Source organism: Nyctibius grandis, chromosome 5 (genome assembly GCF_013368605.1).
Source record: "Nyctibius grandis isolate bNycGra1 chromosome 5, bNycGra1.pri, whole genome shotgun sequence".
Lineage (NCBI taxonomy): Eukaryota > Metazoa > Chordata > Aves > Nyctibiiformes > Nyctibiidae > Nyctibius > Nyctibius grandis.
Window position 1 is genome coordinate 63,789,209 of NC_090662.1, and position 20,104 is coordinate 63,809,312.

At 44.6% G+C, this 20,104-nt stretch overlaps 1 protein-coding gene across 1 annotated transcript in view; it reads right to left on the reverse strand.

The window, feature by feature from the left end:
* ABTB3 (ankyrin repeat and BTB domain containing 3) overlaps positions 1 to 20,104 on the reverse strand; it is a 188,314-nt gene that overhangs the window by 38,514 nt on the left and 129,696 nt on the right. Inside the window, exon 4 of the mRNA XM_068401050.1 lies at positions 13,724 to 13,876. Coding sequence (XP_068257151.1) covers positions 13,724 to 13,876 — 153 coding nt within the window. The remainder of the gene's footprint in view (positions 1 to 13,723; positions 13,877 to 20,104) is intronic.

A 20,104-nucleotide genomic window follows, 5' to 3' on the forward strand; every position in this document is an offset into this window, starting at 1 on the left:
CTTCCTCTTTCAACAGAGGAAGGAAAGTGAAATGGAAAACACAAAGAATTTTGATCAAAGCTTCTGCAGGACTTAGTACTGAAACTGGCATCTGAGCACAAGCTTGCTCTCTGCCATGCTGGGCCACAACCAGTCTGGAAGACAACACATATTTTGTTGTTCATTCTACGTGCTCAGTTTGGGTTTTGACTGCTAAAAAGCTGATGTCCTAAGAATGCAAACAAGGTATGCTTGGAGTATCATTACTCAAGGGAACAAGGATGATGCTTCATCACAACAATATGCTGCAAGATTAATGCACAACAGACAGTCACAATAAATACACCAGTAATATGCCTACAACAGAGATGAAGAAAGCAACGCATAGTAAGGCTGGGTTTTCTGCAGCAGTTTCTGAGTGAGTTTAAGGGAAAAGCAAAACCAGCACACATATGCAGGGCTGAGCTCAATGACACCAAAATCCACGGAAGTAATCGCAGCTTTAACACGTTCACACCATATGGCACATTTCTGACACAAGAGCTACAGCAACATTTGGTACTTGTTACCCCAATAGCATGAGATGCCGTAGATCATCTGTGCCCTCTTTTAACATATGGCATAGATAAAGCATGCTCATAAGTTAGGTGCTGGGGGTTTTAGTGCACAGAGAGTGAGTCTGGACCTCCCAGCTGCAGCTGGTCCTTTCCAGATGACTCTGGGCTGAAAACTGGGTGGTTCCTCAGCAAAGTGCAAGTATGGAAAGATCTAGACAACCTCTGAGGACTGCAGAGGTGTCTGCCACTATGAATCACTGCCTGTGTTAAGCCACTGCTTCATCATTTGTACTGAGGTATATAACACAGACTCTGAATAAAATGGGTCAAACTCAGTGCTGGCAGAAACAGGCAGATCTTCACTGACGTCAGCCCAGCTCATTGCATGCAAAATGATAGTTGACAATCTCTTTAAAAAAAGCAAGATTTTGACCTGCGTTGCACACACACACAAGGGAGGAAGGAGTAACAAGGACCTATCTCACCTATCCTGTACGGGCTGCTCAGATCTCTACTCTGGCATGGGTTCAGAAATTACTTACTTCTCCATAAGTAACTCCTCATGACTTGGCTCTGGTACCCTAAAATCACATCAGTTCACCTGCTTATAGCCAAGGAAGGGGACTCATTAATTACTGCTGATATTGGTTATGAGCAATAACTAGTACTCCTCAATCAACTAGAGGAATAAGGGTCTTGGTCCAAGTGCTCCGGGATGCTACAGCTGTACAAACACTGCAACAATAACATGGATGCAGAGGACTGTCTGGGCTGCACAGCTGCTGGGATGGCACCACTGACGAAATGTGATCTAGACCAAGTACCACAAAGCAAGAAACCACAACTTAATGCCATTACCAGTGGCCTGCTACCTTTTTACACCCCAAAAAGGACCCATCGTGAGTTATAGCCCCGACTTACGGGACACAGCAAAGGGAACTATACAGCAAAATTTGACATTGATCATTGCTGATGCCACCACTGTCATATGTTGACTAATAAAATGGATAATGATCAAACTGGGAGTTTAATAAAACAAGAGCGTGAGGCAAGGGAAAGGAGGACGCTTCAGAAGAGAAAGCATAGCAATGTCTCAAAAAGCCAGAGAGATGAATGAGTTAAGGAAAAGGAGATTTAATATGTACAGATAAAAAGCAGTGAAGAGACAGATCAAAACGATCAGGAACTAGAAGTACAGAATAGGAGAACACAGCATCACTTTTAACACTGGAGAAAGCCAACTGGGAAGACGGTATGGCAGACAGACTGAGCAGTTGCATTTCAAAATGAAAACTGAAAATTAAAAAAAAAAAAAATCCATCAAAAATCAACCCTAAGCCAACACAGCACTGCATTTGCTCCCAAGTCCTCTTTCATACAATTAACTGCATAATGTTGATTCCAACAGGAGCAGAGAGTCTCTGCTCCATATTACAGTGTATAAGGGGATGCTGCTCCATCACAGACACCAGCCAGAATCACAAACATTAAAGTACGCAAGATAAAAAAAGGAGGAAAGGAATAGGCACCCAGGCTTGACTCATTCAAGACTTCTTAACTTCGTACTACCACAAATACACTGACAAGCTACGAAGTGGTGGGAAAGGGATGGAAGAAGCTTGAAAAATAAGGTCAACAAGGAACAGTTAAGTCAGCTAAATATATAGGGTCACTTTTTAGAGTTGTGAAACTGTGCCTGCAAAGCAAGGGAAGCCAGCATCAGCGCAAACGGAGCTGGAAACCTCCCCAGCTCCACAGCCAGTTCACGACCCTTTTGCCAAAAAGTCTTTGTCATCTTTCCAAGTGCAGAGGAGGCTGACACCGGCCTGACAATGGGATGTCCCCTCCAAGGCCACCTTGGTTTGTTGCCAGATTCTGCCAGCTGCCAGCGCTCACATGGTCATCCTTTCCCCAAGACTTCACCCTACAGAAAAGGTGCTTTTTCATCTAAGGGGCACGGACAGCTGATGGAAGAGCAGAAGACCACAGGGGCCAATGCTCTTCTCCCGCTCTTCTCCCTAGGGGCAGTCTCAGGATGGCAGGACATCACCACTCTGGATACTGGCTGGGTCAGGTGAACTTTGAGGTCCCCCAGAGGCAATATAGTGACAAAGGCAGGATTGATCAGCATCCTTTGAGGGTGATATCCTCTCTCAAAAGACTGAGCCCGTTCTGGATTTCCCTATTTAGCAACCTGTGGGGCTGGGCAGGCTCCTTGGCACCACCACTGCTGTACACATGCTCCCGCTCCCAGAGCTGAGTAGTAATATCCTTGAGTTAATAACATACACTGATCATAGTCCTCATGCTCAACAGCAAATCCACCCCTCTGATTCAATCACACAGCCTGTAAACTCCCTAACTGGTCCCTCCCTACCTTGAATCAAGCAAACAATTGCTTTATAAGTAAAAGGAAAATTAGAAACAGATGAAATCTTCCTGATTTTATATTTGTAATAAAGCTGTGACCACATCTTTTAATTTAAAATGCAATATAATTTTCTCCAAGTCCTCTTCTAATTCCTCACAGATATTGCTTCTACAGCAGCTATCTTCAAGATCATTACAGTGTTGCCACTGCACATAATTAACTTTACTGTGGCTTTATATGGGGAATGCCATGGTAACATTAATTATTTGCAAATGGTCACTGTCAAATGCTGCATGGTGACCATGACACTCTATCGTACTCTGAAATACTCAAACCTCTGAAAGGAGTCAAAGACAATCTTCTTCATTTATAATGGGTCCTAGCAGTACATCAAATTATTTTTCTCTTTTCACAAACTCACATTATGAAAACATAATGCAGCACTTCTACAGCAATGGTTTAAATGCAGGGGTATTTTTTTTCCATTTTCACTCAAACTGGCTAAGATAGGGTGTGTGCAAATCTTATAATAAACTACTCATGGATTTAATCCATTTGAGAAAATGGATGATTCAAAGGCAAAGTGTTTCCATCGTAACTGGTAGACACAGCAGCTTTCTTATTACATAGCTTTTTAATTATTTGTTCTTTGGGAGGGGATTATTGCTATAGTCAGTAATGGACAATAAAAAAAAAAAGTGATGCTGTGTAAATGTTACCCAAAACGAAGTAAGAACATCTTAATCATGTTCTAAGCTATACGAGCCAGCATAGCAAACTAATAGTTGATTTAAAAGAAATGGAGTGCAGACTGTGATGAGCAGCAGGACAAATATGCCACTCCACTGAAATGAACAGATCATCATCCTGATAGCCAAGCACCAAAACCTTGTTTGTCCACCCGAGACTCGATTGCCAGCCCTTTCAATCAAAAGAATGATAATAGATTAAGTCTATCTTTTTAGCTCTGTGGAGTTTATTCAGTCTGTCTCTGTTCTAAACATGAATGAGGTCTCAAGTCAAAAATTATATTTCAGCTGGCTGGAAGTCTGGAAGGAGTCATATTTTAGCCAGCAATATACATGCATTTGCAATGCTGAATTTCTTGGGGTCAGGGATCACAGTTTTGATCTGGGTATGCACAGCCCATAGCACAAAAGGGTCCTGTTCCTTGCCTGGGGCTTTTCAGTGAGACTACAGACACAAATGGCAATAGCAGGAGAGGCAGACGATTTGATTTAAATTTGTGAGCACTCTTTTTTTCCACTGCGGTGCTTTAAAAGGGACTATAATGCTGATATTAATAGGACTGCAATATAAACATTATATTGAGACAATTATTTGCATTTTCTGTTTTGGAGAGAGTGAAACTTAAGCACAAACATGTTGATCAAAGTGATGAAGACCACTACTTTTTAATGTAGACATAAAATCTCCATTTACTTTAATCAGGAGCCAAATTAAGACAAGAAAATAAAAATACTCCGAATATTTATTAGTCAACCTCTTATTCTCATCAAAGACCTGAGAATAAATTGGTTACAGATACTGGAAAATACATTTAAAAAGTGATGTGAATATGAAATCAAGACACAAATCTGTATTTCAAAACACATTACAGTCCCATGTATATAGGCCAGAAACCACGTTCAAAATTGAATCTGACTTCAGATTTTGAAGAAGGACAAAGTATCATAGGAAAATTTGGGTACAGATTCATCTTTCATACAAATAGATAGCACAAGTCTTCACTAATAAGTGGAAGCCAATATGTTATCTGTATCCTGATTATTGTATTCAGGAACGTATATAGAGACAGAGCATACGAAACACTGATGGATTTGCTCACAATGGAAAAAAACCAAGAAGGCTGGATCCTAAAGCCTATAAAAAACACAAGTGTGTTCTGTCCTAACGTGAAGGAGAACATAAGAGCAAGGTCCTCCCCTCTTCAATAATTTTTTTATTACGGTTGTCTTCAAGCAGCTGGTTGGCAGAAGAGGTTGAGATTCACCTCAGGAAACCCGTGCTCTACCTTTAAGTAATAAAATCTCCTTCATCCACTGGCACCATCTGCCCCAAGGGACTGCTGGATTTTGTCAAGTAGCTTGTTTGCTGCTGCTTGCTGGTTTGGCATTTTTGTGTCTAATTACAGCAATAGCCATGGCTGGTGTTGAAGGATGAGGGAAAATTTGGAGGAAGAACAAGGACATTCGAGGAGCTAGGCAAACACCAACCGACCCTACTTAAAAGTGGCTGTATCTAATTAAATAGCAGAATCTCTCAGCAATTTTCTACTCTTTCTCCCTCTCCGGAAACTCAGCCCCTTACCCAGCACATTTTAAGGGAGAGCGAAGAGCAATGGAAATATTTTTCTGCTTTCAAATCTCTATTTATTAAAGTCTATTTATATTTACATGCTCTAGTACAAGCACAGGATTTCCATAAATAAAACATTAAATGCAACTCTTCCTCTTTCACTTTCAAGTTAGAACTGCTTATGTGTGGTATAGCATTAAGATGACACGGCAAACGGGATAGACTGCTCAGAAAGAACAAAATAGCACATCTTCCCTTTACATTGCTGTATTTTTCCCTTCCCACAGTCTTAATAAAGCTCTCTAGAATGAGCCAGGATGTTCCCATGTTAAATAAGCTTCACTCTTGAGGTCAATAATCCTCTTTTCCTAGAGAGCTTCCATTAAGAGGGATGGTCTCAGACAGAAAAGCAGACTTAGATATTCTCAGGCCAAGGCTATCTGGAAATTAGGACTGATTTTCAACTATAGACAGGTTTTCAAAGGCACTCAGACACTGCACTTGCCTGGAGACCTTTCTGGATTGGAGCCGCAAATGCAACTCGGAGCCCTGGGTGAGGCTGCGACGGGGCAGCAGCTGTGGGAACATATGGGACTGGAGGGTTAATAAACACCATCTCTTGCTGCAGCAAAGATTGGATCGATCTACACGTTCAGTTTGAACTTACTCATGACCTGCTAACATACACATATTCTTGTGTCCGCACTGCCCTTTAAACAGAGTGTATTTTTCCTTCATTATTTCCTAGAGAAGCGCCACACATTCCCTCAGCAGCCACTTTGCTCAGCTGAATGAGCCCCTTTCTTCTAGTCTTCCTCCATGAGAACATTTTGTCAAAACTCAAATCACCCCAGCCTGTTTCTCTGTACCTGCTCCAAGGTGAATATTTTCTTGACCCGGACACAGGATTTGCGATTCCACATCACTTCCTACCACTTTCACATACAGAGGCACCAATATGTTCCTGCTTCTACTGGAAACACCTCTCTCGATGCATCCTCAACATGCATTTGCTTTTTTCATGGCTAAGGAAAAAGCCACTTCTCTGGTTCACAAGCATTCTGAGATGAAATACTGTACTACAGGCTTTACCATCCCCTTTTCAATACTCAGCTCCCAATATAGTATACATTATACTGCATATATAGTGTATATGTTACATATACCCTGCAGTATGTATTTTTTTAATTAATCTCCATGTGTTTGCCATCCATTTGTGGAAAACTGCATTTCATCCCATTTCTTTTGTCCCAGCCCTCAAGGTCATCCACTTTTTCCTGGATGATTTCCCAAACATCCTCTGTCAGGACAATGCCTCTCAGCATCGTGGCATCAGCAAATTTTAACTTCATGAGCACATTGCTCAGATTTGTGCCAAAGCCCTTTCTGAAAATTAAAAAAAGACCAGTTTTTAAGATGGAGAGCTGAAGATCTCTGCTTGCAACCCCACCGCAGCCAACCCAGCCCTTGCCACCTCTGTCAAAGCCAGCCCCTGCTCACTTTCCAATTCCTTTACTAATCTTAACTAATTTACTAGTTAAGATTCTCCATCTTAACTAATAGCGCCCTGCATGGACTGCACCAAATAGTTCACTCAAGTCCAAATAGATGAAATCTACTGAGTTTACTTGGAGTAGAAAATCAGTTATCTTATCAAAAAGTTATTAGATTAGTCTGTCAAGATCTATCTTTAGAAAATCTGTGCCACATTTTATCCCACTTTTCTCTCAACAACATGTCTTTAATCCATCTTTGCTTGAAAAAACATTCGAAGGCCTTGCACTAACAGCCTGGAATTTTCCTCAGATTGTTTTTCATCCTTTTCAAATGTTGGGCACTACTATTATTAATCCTTAGAGTTATGGCACCACTCCTGGCTTTGTTAAAAATATTTCCCTCTGACCCTCTGATTTCATGAGGCAGCTCTTTCTCATCGCTGGGATAGAGGTTACCTGGTCACCCCAATTTGAGTGCATTAAGCTGCATAATTTGCTCTCCTTTTGATTACTGTTTTTCCATTTTCATAACCTTGTTGCTATTATTTATTTTTCCTTTTCCCCCAGGATTTGCTTCCCAAAAACAGAGGCAAAGTATTCACTTAAGTTCTTGGGTGATGGCCTCTGTTGGCACTGATGTACACTTCTCACAGGTGCCTCCTCAAGACCACCACTTACCAATTCCACCTCTGCATCCCAGGAAGAGACGAGAAAAATGTCCATGGTCAGGAGCAGAGACAGGACCCAGACTCACAGCCCGTCAGAGGAGAAAAGGGATATTTGTTGCATTCAATATATGTGAGCCCAGCACCCACAGGGAACTCAGCCATAACTCAGAAACGCTGCTGAAGTATGTGAGCAAGCAATTGGAGGAGATCAACTTATCATGGCTCTCCATCTGTGTACAGGCACAAGACCTGTCATAGCAGCTTCTGCTCTCACCAGCTCTGCTTCCACCAGCAGCAATGCTGCCATCTCCAACTAAATTTGACTGGAACATAAGGGGGGCTCTGACCGCACCAGTGAGGTCGGTGTGCAAACCCCACTGCCTAGCTCTGTCCTCCAGCGTCCCCCCAACAACTAGGGACTGCAAACAAGGAACTGTGATGCTTCTCACATGCACCCTCGTGGTACCAGAGCTGGAGGGGTCTCCACAGGTTATATGTCAATATGGGACAGGTCAAGAAGAAGAAAGACCCCTGTGGGACTCCACCCGTGAGGAACCCAACAGCAAAAATGCCATTTCCCATCGTGGCCCTTTGGGTATAGCTGCAAAAAAGTACTTCAGTCCTCTTTAAGAATTGTCCTGGGCTCTTCCTGCCACAGTGTGGCACCTGCCTCCAGTGTGTGGCTGTGGTGGACAGTAATGAATGCCACAGTGAGCAATCTCACTTCTCCACTCTACAAGAGAAAGGCACAAGCCTTTTCATCTATGTATAAGAAGAAACCACTCTTCAAGATGACTAAACTCTGCTTCTTTTCCAAATCCCAGCCAGGAGCTTCACAGCCTGCTGGGCAAGGGGGCAGGGGACTAATGAGTGTGAGTGCTTCCAGACACCCCCATGGCTGCAGAGAAAAGCCCAGCCTCATGGGCAACGCTTCTGGATGATCTTGGTGCCATGGGGACACATTCAGCATTCCTCTTCATTCAGATGCCAGGAAGGTCCCTTGATATGGGCTAGGTCAGCAACCCCACAGGGCATTCCTTCCCGAGCCAAGCTGGGGGTCAGATGTTTGCTGGGATGTTCAGCGGTTCACAAGCCAGAACCCCACCCTCAGACAGTGCAAGCTGGGATCTCCTGAAATGCCTCCTCCTGCATCACTGGCAGTACCAGAGTGAAGATGCTGCCCACCTGATTCCCTTCAGCAGAGCACAGAGACCTTCTCAGGGGTGAGGGGGCTGATTTCCGGGCATGGAAACACCTGGGAAAAGCAGCTTTCCCAGAGAAACCAGACAGAGGAATGACTTGGAATCAAAGAGATCTGAGGCAATGCTGAGGGCAGAAGAAAATACTTCAAATAACATATGGGAATTGCCCTTTGTAGAGGGGAATTGCACTCACATCTGTGGATTTTTCTTCAATTTTTGCTGCTTCTGGATATCAGAATGAACATGCGCACACACACACACGCACACACTCATTCCCTAGACTATATTGTTCTTTTAACCTCTGACTGGCCAGAAAATAGCCCTTTACCCAGTCAGGTGCTTAAGTGACCAAGTGACAGTCCCCTGCATGACATTACCACCTCTGTCAGGTCAGTTTGTTCCAGCATCTTTACATCCTCCAGGATTGCCGTGATATATTGAAATCAGAAATGAAGCCACTGACCCTGATAAAAAGCATGGCAGCCTTTGTGCTGAGCAATACAGGATGCTCCTCCCTTGCTCTGTTTCTCTGCCGTCAGCTTCCAGACCCCAGATGTAGTCATCCATTAGCAATCCTCCCCACCACATGTCTAACACACTGGGAGTTTTTTTTGTTTTAAACAAACATCCCCCAGAATGAAGGAAGGAAAGACATGCAAAGAGCTTCTTGTGTTTAGCTGGAGCTAGGGGAAAGGTACCCCTTGCAGATGGGATGATGAGCAGCAGCCAAAACCAGGCATCTGTGTGCAGCCAGCCAGACCCAGTGCAGACTCAGAAGTGACACTACCTTATTGCAGCAGAAAGGCAGATTAGCACGTTTTTTACCACTGTGCCCCTTTCTGGCAACAAATTACCTTCATCCATGATGCTTTCATTAATAAAAGGTCTACAGCAGGGAGCAGAGCATCCACCTTCACCAGATTTATGCCAGCAGCGAGCTACTTTGCACACAGTTTTCTACTAACTACATCCAGGTTCCCCAGGTGGCCCAAGAGGGCCTGGGTACAGGTGAGGCTTTATTTAAGTCTGGTCTCCCACTATGACAAAGAGTATTCTGGACACAACTTGGGCTTCTATCTGAGCTAGCTGTCGTGCATCCAGCAGTCAATCCATTTGTGAAACCTACCTCCTTGCAAAAGGTGGAGACAACTACTCTATTTAAAGCTTCCACTCCTGGAGGAAGGGGAACATTTATATCCATGCTCATCTCCCAAGGCAGCGGAAAGGGAAGAAACTTTCTGGCATGTCTGCTGCTGTGAAATGAAGAGAGATTATGAAGGAAACAGGCAGCTCCTGACTGATTCCAGCTTCACTCACTCCTCTACCCAGAGCAAGAGAAGCTCCTCTTTCAGGAGATGAAAACATTGCAAGAAATTAAGGTGAAGGATTTTAAAAAAAGGATCAGAAAAGGGGAGAAAGACAAGTATTGGAAGGAAAGGCAGGAAGAAAGCAGAGATGATTTACAAAGCCACATATCGGGAACCTCACTGCTGGAGTATGTAATTGTGCTGGGCAGTGTCACATGGATCTGCTGGGAGACCTCCATGCTGTAATGCAGATAAGAAACCGAATATTTGGTTTTTATCCGAACTGATCCTGAACTTCATAGCCTTTGAGATCCTGCCAATCTCTCTCTCTTCCCATATGTGTGTTTTTCCAGCAGGGAAGCTGATTCTGCTTTTTGTGTTTGCAGTGACAGGTTGTGAATCAACACCGTGGAATGATGCAATATCATATGGAACAATGGGAACTTTGGTTTCAGGTCTCTATATTTTAGGGACTAAAGAAGACTGATAAGAAAAGCCTAAAAACTGAACCAGTTTCAAGGTTCTCCTTCTTAAGCCATTTCTATAAAAGTCACAAAATATATCAAGCTAACTGCATTTAAAATTGTCCAGCTGTCATCCACCACACAGTTTATTTGAAAAGCCATCCCCTGCAAAGTTGCTGTATCTTTCCCCCCCTCCCATTTATGGAATTGATGCTTGCTGAGGAGTTGATAGCTGAAAACACTCCCTCCCTAATGGGGAGACATGAAAGGCTGGCACTTGGCTCAGTGGAAATGAGAAGTGTTGAGGGTCTGCACTGAATACTAATAAAAAATTACAAGCTGCAACATTTCAAATTAACATCCTGATGCCTCACATTATTCTTCAGAAAAGGTTGGTCCTTCCTTTGCTCTCAGGATTACAGGCAGCCGGGGTCTGATTTGCAGCTACACAAAGAACCTGCTGCACTACGCTGGCAGTAGGCACAAACCTTAAAGTAAAACCCAAAGTATGCGGACACTCATTTGCAGACCTCTGCCAGCACAGTAGAGTGAGATTGTAATTCTGGGACATCAGTGGGTGAATCAGGCCCCTGTAGTTACATAAGTGCACACTGCAAAGTCTGGTCTCTCTAAAATCCAGAAGCTGTCTCAGGAGCTATTTCTCTTTTCATTCCCACCTGAGTAATCCCAAGATCACAGAATCACAGAATGTTAGGGATTGGAAGGGACCTCGAAAGATCATCTAGTCCAATCCCCCTGCCGGGGCAGGATTACCTAGATCAAATCACACAGGAATGCGTCCAGGCGGGTTTTGAATGTCTCCAGAGAAGGAGACTCCACAACCTCTCTGGGCAGCCTGTTCCAGTGTTCAGTCACCCTCACCGTAAAGAAGTTTTTCTTCGTATTTATGTGGAACCTCCTGTGTTCCAGCTTGCACCCATTGCCCCTTGTCCTGTCAAGGGATGTCACTGAGAAGAGCCTGGCTCCATCCTCATGACACTTGCCCTTTACATATTTATAAACATTAATGAGGTCACCCCTCAGTCTCCTCTTCTCTAAGCTAAAGAGACCCAGCTCCCTCAGCCTCTTCTCATAAGGGAGATGTTCCACTCCCTTAATCATCTTCGTGGCTCTGCGCTGGACTCTCTCTAGCAGTTCCCTGTCCTTCTTGAACTGAGGGGCCCAGAACTGGACACAGTATTCCAGATGCGGCCTCACCAGGGCAGAGTAGAGGGGGAGGAGAACCTCTCTTGACCTGCTAACCACACCCCTTCTAATACACCCCAGGATGCTATTGGCCTTCTTGGCCACAAGGGCACACTGCTGGCTCATGGTCATCCTGCTGTCCACTAGGACCCCCAGGTCCCTTTCCCCTACGCTGCTCTCCAACAGCTCTGCCCCCAACTTGTACTCATACATGGGGTTGTTCTTGCCCAGATGCAGGACTCTACACTTGCCCTTGTTATATTTCATTAAGTTTCTCCCCGCCCAACTCTCCAGCCTGTCTAGGTCCCTCTGAATGGCTGCGCAGCCTTCCGGCACATCAGCCACTCCTCCCAGTTTTGTGTCATCAGCGAACTTGCTGACAGTGCACTCTAATCCCTCATCCAAGTCATTAATGAATATATTGAATAGAACTGGTCCCAGTACCGACCCTTGAGGGACTCCGCTAGACACAGGCCTCCAACTGGACTCTGTCCCATTGACCACCACTCTCTGGCTTCTTTCCTTCAGCCAGTTCACAATCCACCTCACTACCCGATCATCCAGACCACACTTCCTCAGTTTAGCTGTGAGGATGCTGTGGGAGACCGTGTCAAACGCTTTACTGAAATCAAGATAGACCACATCCACACCTTTACCATCATCTATCTGTGTTATCTCATGGGCACTTTAAACTAAGTGCTGATTTGTTCCTCATAATCAATAAATTCTTCTGCAGCATAACACAACTCTCCCCAACTTCAAATGATTTTGAAACTCCTGGAAAATTGCCTCAGTTGATGGCATTTTCTATACATATATACACTGACAAAATACAACTTTAAGAATGGTACATTGTGGGTTTTTAATCCATGGAAATTTAACTGCATCTACCTTAATTTTTAAGACAGAGTATATAAAGTAGAAACATTATTGCCTTATTTGCAATCCTACCTAAATACTGGAACAGGTATTAAATTAATTGTGCCTTTTCAAAACCAAGTGCTAGGTCTTCAGAAAGTGCGTAGTACCTGTAAGCCCTGACATTTCAGCAGGGACTCAGAACACTGCACTTCTGGAAACAAGGGCCAAGATGGTCACACCAAAGGGAAGCAATTACAGCCAAGATTTGAAATCTGAAACGCTCACGATTTCGCTTTTGAAACTCAACATATTTCTTCAATTAAATATTGAATAGCTGTGACTATAAAAAGCCTATGCAGATCTCAAAGTAAAGTAGTATACTCTCTGGTGAAAGAGCATGTCAAGGCCAGAGTCAACAGAAGGCAGCTGCTCCAATGCAGATTGTCACAGCTAATCATGTAGATCACCCCTCTGCTTTCTGTGTTGCAAGAAAGAATGCACCTACTGCTGTATGAAGAGGCAGGCTGCTGAAAATTGGCTTTTATGTACAAATTTGTGAAGCAATAGCAGTGAGTAATTTCTACTTTGGCAGATTCAGAATGCCTTTTCATATGTAAATCAAAACCAAATATATTCTTGACTCCAGAACAGCCCTAGATCATGCTTTTATACATGTACGTAACAATAAGGCAAAACAGACACTGAAAACATATCCTGGCAATAAATACTTTAAGACTTCATTAGAAAACCAAAAGGTCACATCTGATACCTGAAAAACTCAAATCATCTAGGCTGACATTTACAACTAATTTGAACCGGTATTAGAATGAAAAATACAATTTTACTGCAAGAGGTAGTCTTACCTGTAAGTTTAAATGTGCCCTTTAAGCATTAACACTGAAAACAAAGCCCTGAAAAATATCTGCAGCCCTGCCAATTACATTTTGGTATTTTATAGCAAAGCAACATGAAGCAGACAATTAGCAGAAGATTTCAGCCCCTCATTAACAAGCAGAACCTAATAGTAAGAGGAAAAAAAAACCACCATATGAGCAGATTACGGGCTCGATCCAGCTGTGAGATATTCAGGCACCCATTACCATGCAACCGGCTTATCCACGGATGTGAGCAAATACCAGGAGACGATTCTGCAACACACAGAGCGACAAGCCCGAGCATCCATGCACTTCTCAAGGCAATAACAGAGCTGTCTGCCTGCCTGCTCGCTGTCACTAGGACAGAGAGACAGGTTTTGCACAAAGCAGCCGGTATTTTTTTTTTTTGTGGACTTACTTTAGCTGTCGAGGTTCGCAGTCAACTCCCGGCAGTAAGAGCCTCGCTGCCTGCCGTACGTCATCGCTGTCCACCGAGAAACTGCGACGGTGCCCCGCGTGAGCCACAGCAACCCGTATCCACTCCATCAGGGGAGGCAGCACAATGAACGGCCTGGGAAAGCACAGACATGAACGCTACGGTACACTAGCATCAAAATAACAGGTATATATATAGAGAGGGCAGGGGTGTGTGTGTGCGCGTGTGTATATATGTGTGAGAATATATATACAGGGAGAAAGAAGGAAACAAGCAAAATGAAAGCAGGGGAGAGCAAACTGGCTCAGCAAATTTCAAGCAGGTCTAAATCAAGATGTCTCACCCTGTCTCTGGAGCAGGTTTATTTGAAGAGTGAGATTTATGAGCCACGCTCATTTATGGGGCTCCTGTGAGGTCAGTGCACCCGCCTGGCAAGCCCTCCCTCCCCCACCATCCTTCGCACAGTATATCCCAAAAAGAGGGCAGGAGCCTGGCACAGCCTGGCACTGGCACACAGTCCTGCTCTGGCTGACGTGCCGGGCTGGGTACGCTCCTCAGCCACTTTGCAATAGGGATGGGAGAACAAACCAGGGCAGAGAAAAGGGATGCCCCCACCCCAAGATGTCAGGGATGAAGAGGTGATGCTCAAGGAAAGTCCTCCAGCATCTCCTGCGGATGCGATGTGCACCGCATGCTCAGTGCTGAAAGTGGGGACCTTTACAGATGATCCCGCTTTATTGGGGGGGTTATCTGTGAGCAGCATCAGAAACCAGACTGTTCCATTTCACTTTTAAGGCCACCATTACTTGTACCAAACCATCACATCTTTGGGTACCAGCTGTTCTGCCACTTGAGGAAAAATACACAAAACCAACCCCAAAGTGGATGGTGGGACTCTGGGCCACTGCCCCTACTTGAGCAAAGCATGGACACTATCAGAGACACAGTCCTTTACTCCACAAGACCCGGATAGCCCTATATCCTAGTGGGAGCTGCCCATGCCTTACGTGAAGCACACAGAATACAGTTTGCTCTCATCTACGCTAAAAATAATTTGGAGATCAAGAGAAAAATGCCAAACCTTAAATGAAAACCATAGCTTCAAGTCCTAGTTTGGAGTTAAAAAAATAAATAAATATCTGCAGCTGAACATCTTGGAAGGTCGCTGCCTGTTAGTCAAGGCGGACAAAATCCCCAGAGCAACACAGGTTGCAGCAACTGCCCTTCCACCCCCAACAGGTATTTGCGTCTGCTTCATCTCCTAGCTGGGGTGTCCAAAATGTGTGTCTCCTCCGTGGCTGTACACGAGAGACAAAGTTTGTGTGAGGAAGGGATGAAAACGGATAGAAGAAATCTCTCTTTATAAAAATATACTATAAAAATCTAAAAATTGTAAAATCATTAAAAATTAAATAAATCTGTTGAAGAGCTACTTGAAGACTATGCTGAAAGTCCTGTATTTAGTCAGAACTGCTGACAACTACTTAGACACAATGAGATTTTCATCCACACTGTGGAGCAGCTACCATGGCTAAGGGTTGTTAACAGAGATTGCTATAATATTTTTTAAAAAAAAAAAAAAGAAACTTGAAATGACTACTGTCCTCAAGGACTGTCTGTAATTAACTTGCTCTTACCTTCTTTTGTCTCATGTCCTATGTGGCTCCCTTTCCCCTCCTCTTTACCTGTATATTCCCGTATTCCCTCCGTTTATTAGCTCAGTATATCATCCTAATACTGGAAATGTTCCTTTTAGTGCAGCATCATCCCCTACTTTTGCTCCCTTCACTTCTCCTGCTCCTTTTCATTTGATACTGCTTTCCCTTACTTGCCTTCCCTTATGTGGTCCATTTTCTCGGAGCGGGGGACAGAAAAAAAAAAGGCTGAATTAGGTGCCCAGCAGGCAAATACTTTACATTTTAAATATATAACTTTACTCCAAAAGGATCTACCCAGAGAAAAATGATTTAAGAGGATGTTGATTCTGGAATATCCTTTTCCTATTTAAGCTCTTTTTGCCATTTATTTCTCTTTTGAAGACTTGACTTCACAGAGCTCTGATATTAATATCCTTAAGGAAGGATGATGTATTTCCAAAGTGCCGAAGGACACAGAAGCCCTGAGGCCACTAACTTTCCCTAGGACATAGGGTTACCAAATCTCATGGGCACTTAAACGAACAACCTCTTTTTGAAATACGACATCTTTGGCTGACTTGCCACTTTCATCATTATTCAATTCAAACACATCGTCGTCACCTCAAAACCAGGCTGCATTTGTTTCCAAGGCTTTTTGCTCCCCCCAGACTCTGGTGGCCACATAAGGAGGCAGATAAGGACAGAACATCTTCTCCCACAAAATGATTTCCATAACCCAGCTCGTTTGTTGTGAAAGTGGCGGCAGTCAGAGGAGGGTGAGGGGAGAAGCAGGGGTGTGTATCTGCTCCTGGCAGGTGACCTGCTTCCGAGTCACCTGTGACATGTATCCTTGGAGCAGAAGAGACCCTCTCGCTGCGTGAAGTAACTAGGGACAAGTGATCGGTGGGAATTGTTTTCATCACTTGCTCAGCAAACAGCAGAAAGGGAGCTGCAAATCACACTGGAAGTGTAAAAACGCATATAGTTACCCACAAAACTTGGTGCTAGGAAAACAATTAAAAGGAAACTCAATTCTACGTTATGGTTTGCATGAGTGAATACAGTCTGGATCAGAAAAATTAAGACAGGCTTGTATATAACATCTGCTGGGTGAACAGAAAAGCAGAGGGCTGTGGCTGAAGAGTAGACTCAGGGGTTCACACTTTCTCCTCCTCTTGTGCAAGTCAGAAACTCACCCAGCACAAAATCTGCCCCAACGCAGTAAGGAGCAGAGCAAATAAAATTATTTAGAGCAACTGTGATAACTGCACTATAAAATTGCTTTTTTTTTTTTTTTTCCCTTTCCTAGTCTTGCAAATTTCAACAGGGAAATAGAAATGAATGTGGCTATTTGGGCAATAAATCCCAAAAGGGAAGAGAACTGGTGTTCTGCAGAAGCAGGGGGATTTTTGCTAAAGGCCAGTTTTGCTCCATACACAAGCATGTGGAGTTCACTCACAATATATTACATTTCTTCTTCCAAAGCAAAAAATCCCAACCCATCACTGCATATCTGAGCACGTCAGGGAATTTGTATTTTGAGAAGAGAACCAAATATGGTTGAGTGCAATAGGTTAAAAATACCCTTCAAGACTCTACGCACCATGTGAAGGGGATTTTTTTTTTTAATGCTATTTATGGGCCAAAGGAGAAAGAGGAACACAAAGTTATAGGGAGGTGACAACCCACAAGACAACGTGACATCAGCACGACATATTTCACTTTACAAATGACATCGTGCAAAAACAGGTTAGGCGAATGTATCACATCACTGGCGTATACATTGATTTATCTCTGCTGTAACAACCAGGACAGCTGGGTACTTTTGTGTTCCAGAGCAGACACGTAGCAGGTAAGTCACCTAGTTACATGTTTTAGAAGCACACACCTTAACTAAATTATCTAAGCATGGTAGGAACATACTGGGCTTGACTCTGCCTGAACGATGTGGAACATCAGGAGCAACTCAACTGCTGCAGAAGGACCTTACAGGGGTGCGCATCAGCGAGCACTCTGATCTCCAGCCCATCTTTGTACCTGTGCTTAACCTGAAATGCATGTTCCCCTTCCCTTTAATTCACTGCGGTTCAAAGTTAAGCATTAGCCTAAGTAACATCCCAAATAAAGCATGGATTTCAGCACAGGCTTGTATTTTCCTGAACTGTCAGCTAAGGGGAAAAACATGCCAAATGGGGATGCAGGGAGAGGTCTCTGCACACAGCAATTCCCATCCCACGCAAAAGAGCTGGGAGGTGGGGGAGGGATGGGGGAGGCCAACAAAAAGCAGATCCCAAAGGGTTGGACCCTTCTGTCCCCTGGACCTTGGCAAGGGGACAGACGGCTCCTTTTGTAGCATGCCCTCCCCAGGTCCCTACTTAAACAGCAAAAGGAATTATCAGAGCCTCACATCGTCGGTTCCTCCCTCAACACAGCCTCCCTCCTCTTTCCCTCCGGCTGCCTCACGCCCCTCTCACAGCTATTTCAGGATGGCTCTGGGACCTGCAAGCTCCTGTGCCTTGCAGACATCTGCCGGCAATAACCAGCTGGTACACCCCCACAAAGGATGACTGCTCGCCTTCCTCTCCCATCCCAGATATCACACATCCTTCTCCGCATCACCCTCAGACATGGCAGCGCCCTGTCAACACCCACCCATGCCTCTCCCTGGCATGCTCCCCTCCGGAGTGGGGCCGACAACCCCTCCACACCTGATCAAGCACCAAACCTACCCCATTTTTTGTGGGGCTGATGTCTCTGGGACACTTTGAATTACAACATGGCTCACCAGGAAAGCAAACATTATGGAAAGGGACCTAAATGTAAGGCGTAACCTGCTCCCATTGTGCCACCTTTTGCCCAAAACCCACACTCTTCCCAAGATGCACACAGCAGTCCTGAGCTGCCCACTGTTTCCCTCCTCCTATTGCTGGCACAGAAGATATTAAAAGTCCTGTCATGCATATACAATAGCCCAGGCTTTTTCATCATCATTATTATTATTACTATTATTGTTATCAGTGGCAGTATACCTGTACATAAATGGGAGGAATCGTCAGATGGAAGAGCATGAGAAATGTGCACTGTAAAATCCAATAGGATACTGCATTATTTTTGCGTGGGTCTGCAAGGAGACCAGTGAAGCCCCTTTTTGGACACAGCGTGCTGCAGCGCTGGAGTTGGAAAGCACTAGGGCCAGCACTCCTACAAATCCCAGCTCCCAGTAAACCCTCGCCCTGGTTTTTCCCTGCCCCTACCAGCTTTGCAGGGCGCGACTCCCTGCTGCCCACTGACCGTGACTTCACGGTGCACCTTTCTGCCTAGTCCTTCAAGAGCAGGGCCGCCACACACGCTCACCCTCCTTGTCTTGATTTCCCAGCAGGTTAAGCAGTTCTTCCTCTCCCCAGTTGCTCCCTCTCCCTTGCAGTGATCCACCTTTTCGGTAGGACACCGCCCCGCCCCCCCCCCCGCCAGGAAAGTGGTGTCCTGTCTCACTCTCTCCTCCCAGTTCCCACTATCAGGGTGACTCCTCCTGAGCTCCCCTCCAGCATGTGTCTCCCTAGTAATTTTTGCCAGGCAATGAGAGTCCCAAATGAGGGATTATTGCCTGTCACATTCTCTGGCGTTCAGACTTAAAGCTGCCTTCCTGATGGCACACTCATCACCTTTGAATGCTCCTCACTCAGGCTCAGTCCTCCACTGCTGTGGCTCACGAACCCCAGACAGGCCACCACCCCCTTGTTCACAGCAGAGCCTGCAGCACGCTCCAGGTCCAGGAGCTCATCAAGTGCACATGAGAGATTTCCTCAAACAATCACCGTGCTCAAAGAAAAAATCGTCGTTTCAAGTGCAGCACAGAAGCCTCTCTATTTCCAGAGGCACTTCATGTTGCTCTTCGGATGATTTCTGTTTGCAGGATCCTTTAGCTACTGAGGAGGATGCTGTCGTGGTAGGTGTTGAGTTTCTTCACTCACTCCAGCCAGAGTGGTGACTGCAAACCTGCGTGGCAATGGCAATCAAAGTGCTCCATGCAGCTCACTGCTGTGGACTGCTTTTGCAATTCAGAGTTCACAGTGCTTCTGAGAAGCAGAAGGCTGTACCTTTGCAAAGAAAAGCCTACCTAGACAATGGTAGGGAGTCAGCAACTGTAACATTATGAAAAGTTCTTTTCATTTGTTTGGTTTTATGTTTATGTTTTCATGGGTGGCTTTTAAAGAAAATCCCAGTGTATGAATTGAAAAGCATTCTCAGTTCTGACAGTTTTCATCTAGAACATATGATGAAACCATATATGCAAAGCTAGTCTGTTTTTAGCATTATCGGAGGACAGAAAACCTTTTTTTTCCAACGTGTAGCATACATTTCAGATGGGTTTCAAGGCTGCAAAACTCATATTTTATATTTACACCATAAGCTACCTGTCTTCAGAACAAGAAAATACTTTCTGATGCCTTCAGAAGGCTGCCAGCCCTGCTCCTGCCCAGGGACCCAGAGGCACCGACTGATGCACCACATGAGTCCACGCAGCTGTCCCATGGTAGGCAGCTCCTCCACCACTCCAGAAGCCCAGCTAAGGGTGACCCAAGTAATCAGCCTCTGAAAAAGCCAATTCTGCATTTTGTTCAGGCCAAAGGATCAATTCTTCTTGCTCTCACATAAGCTTCAGCGAGACCTGTCTAGGCGGAGAGAGGGTTTACCCTCAGGCTTTCATGTGCCAAGACATTGGTGC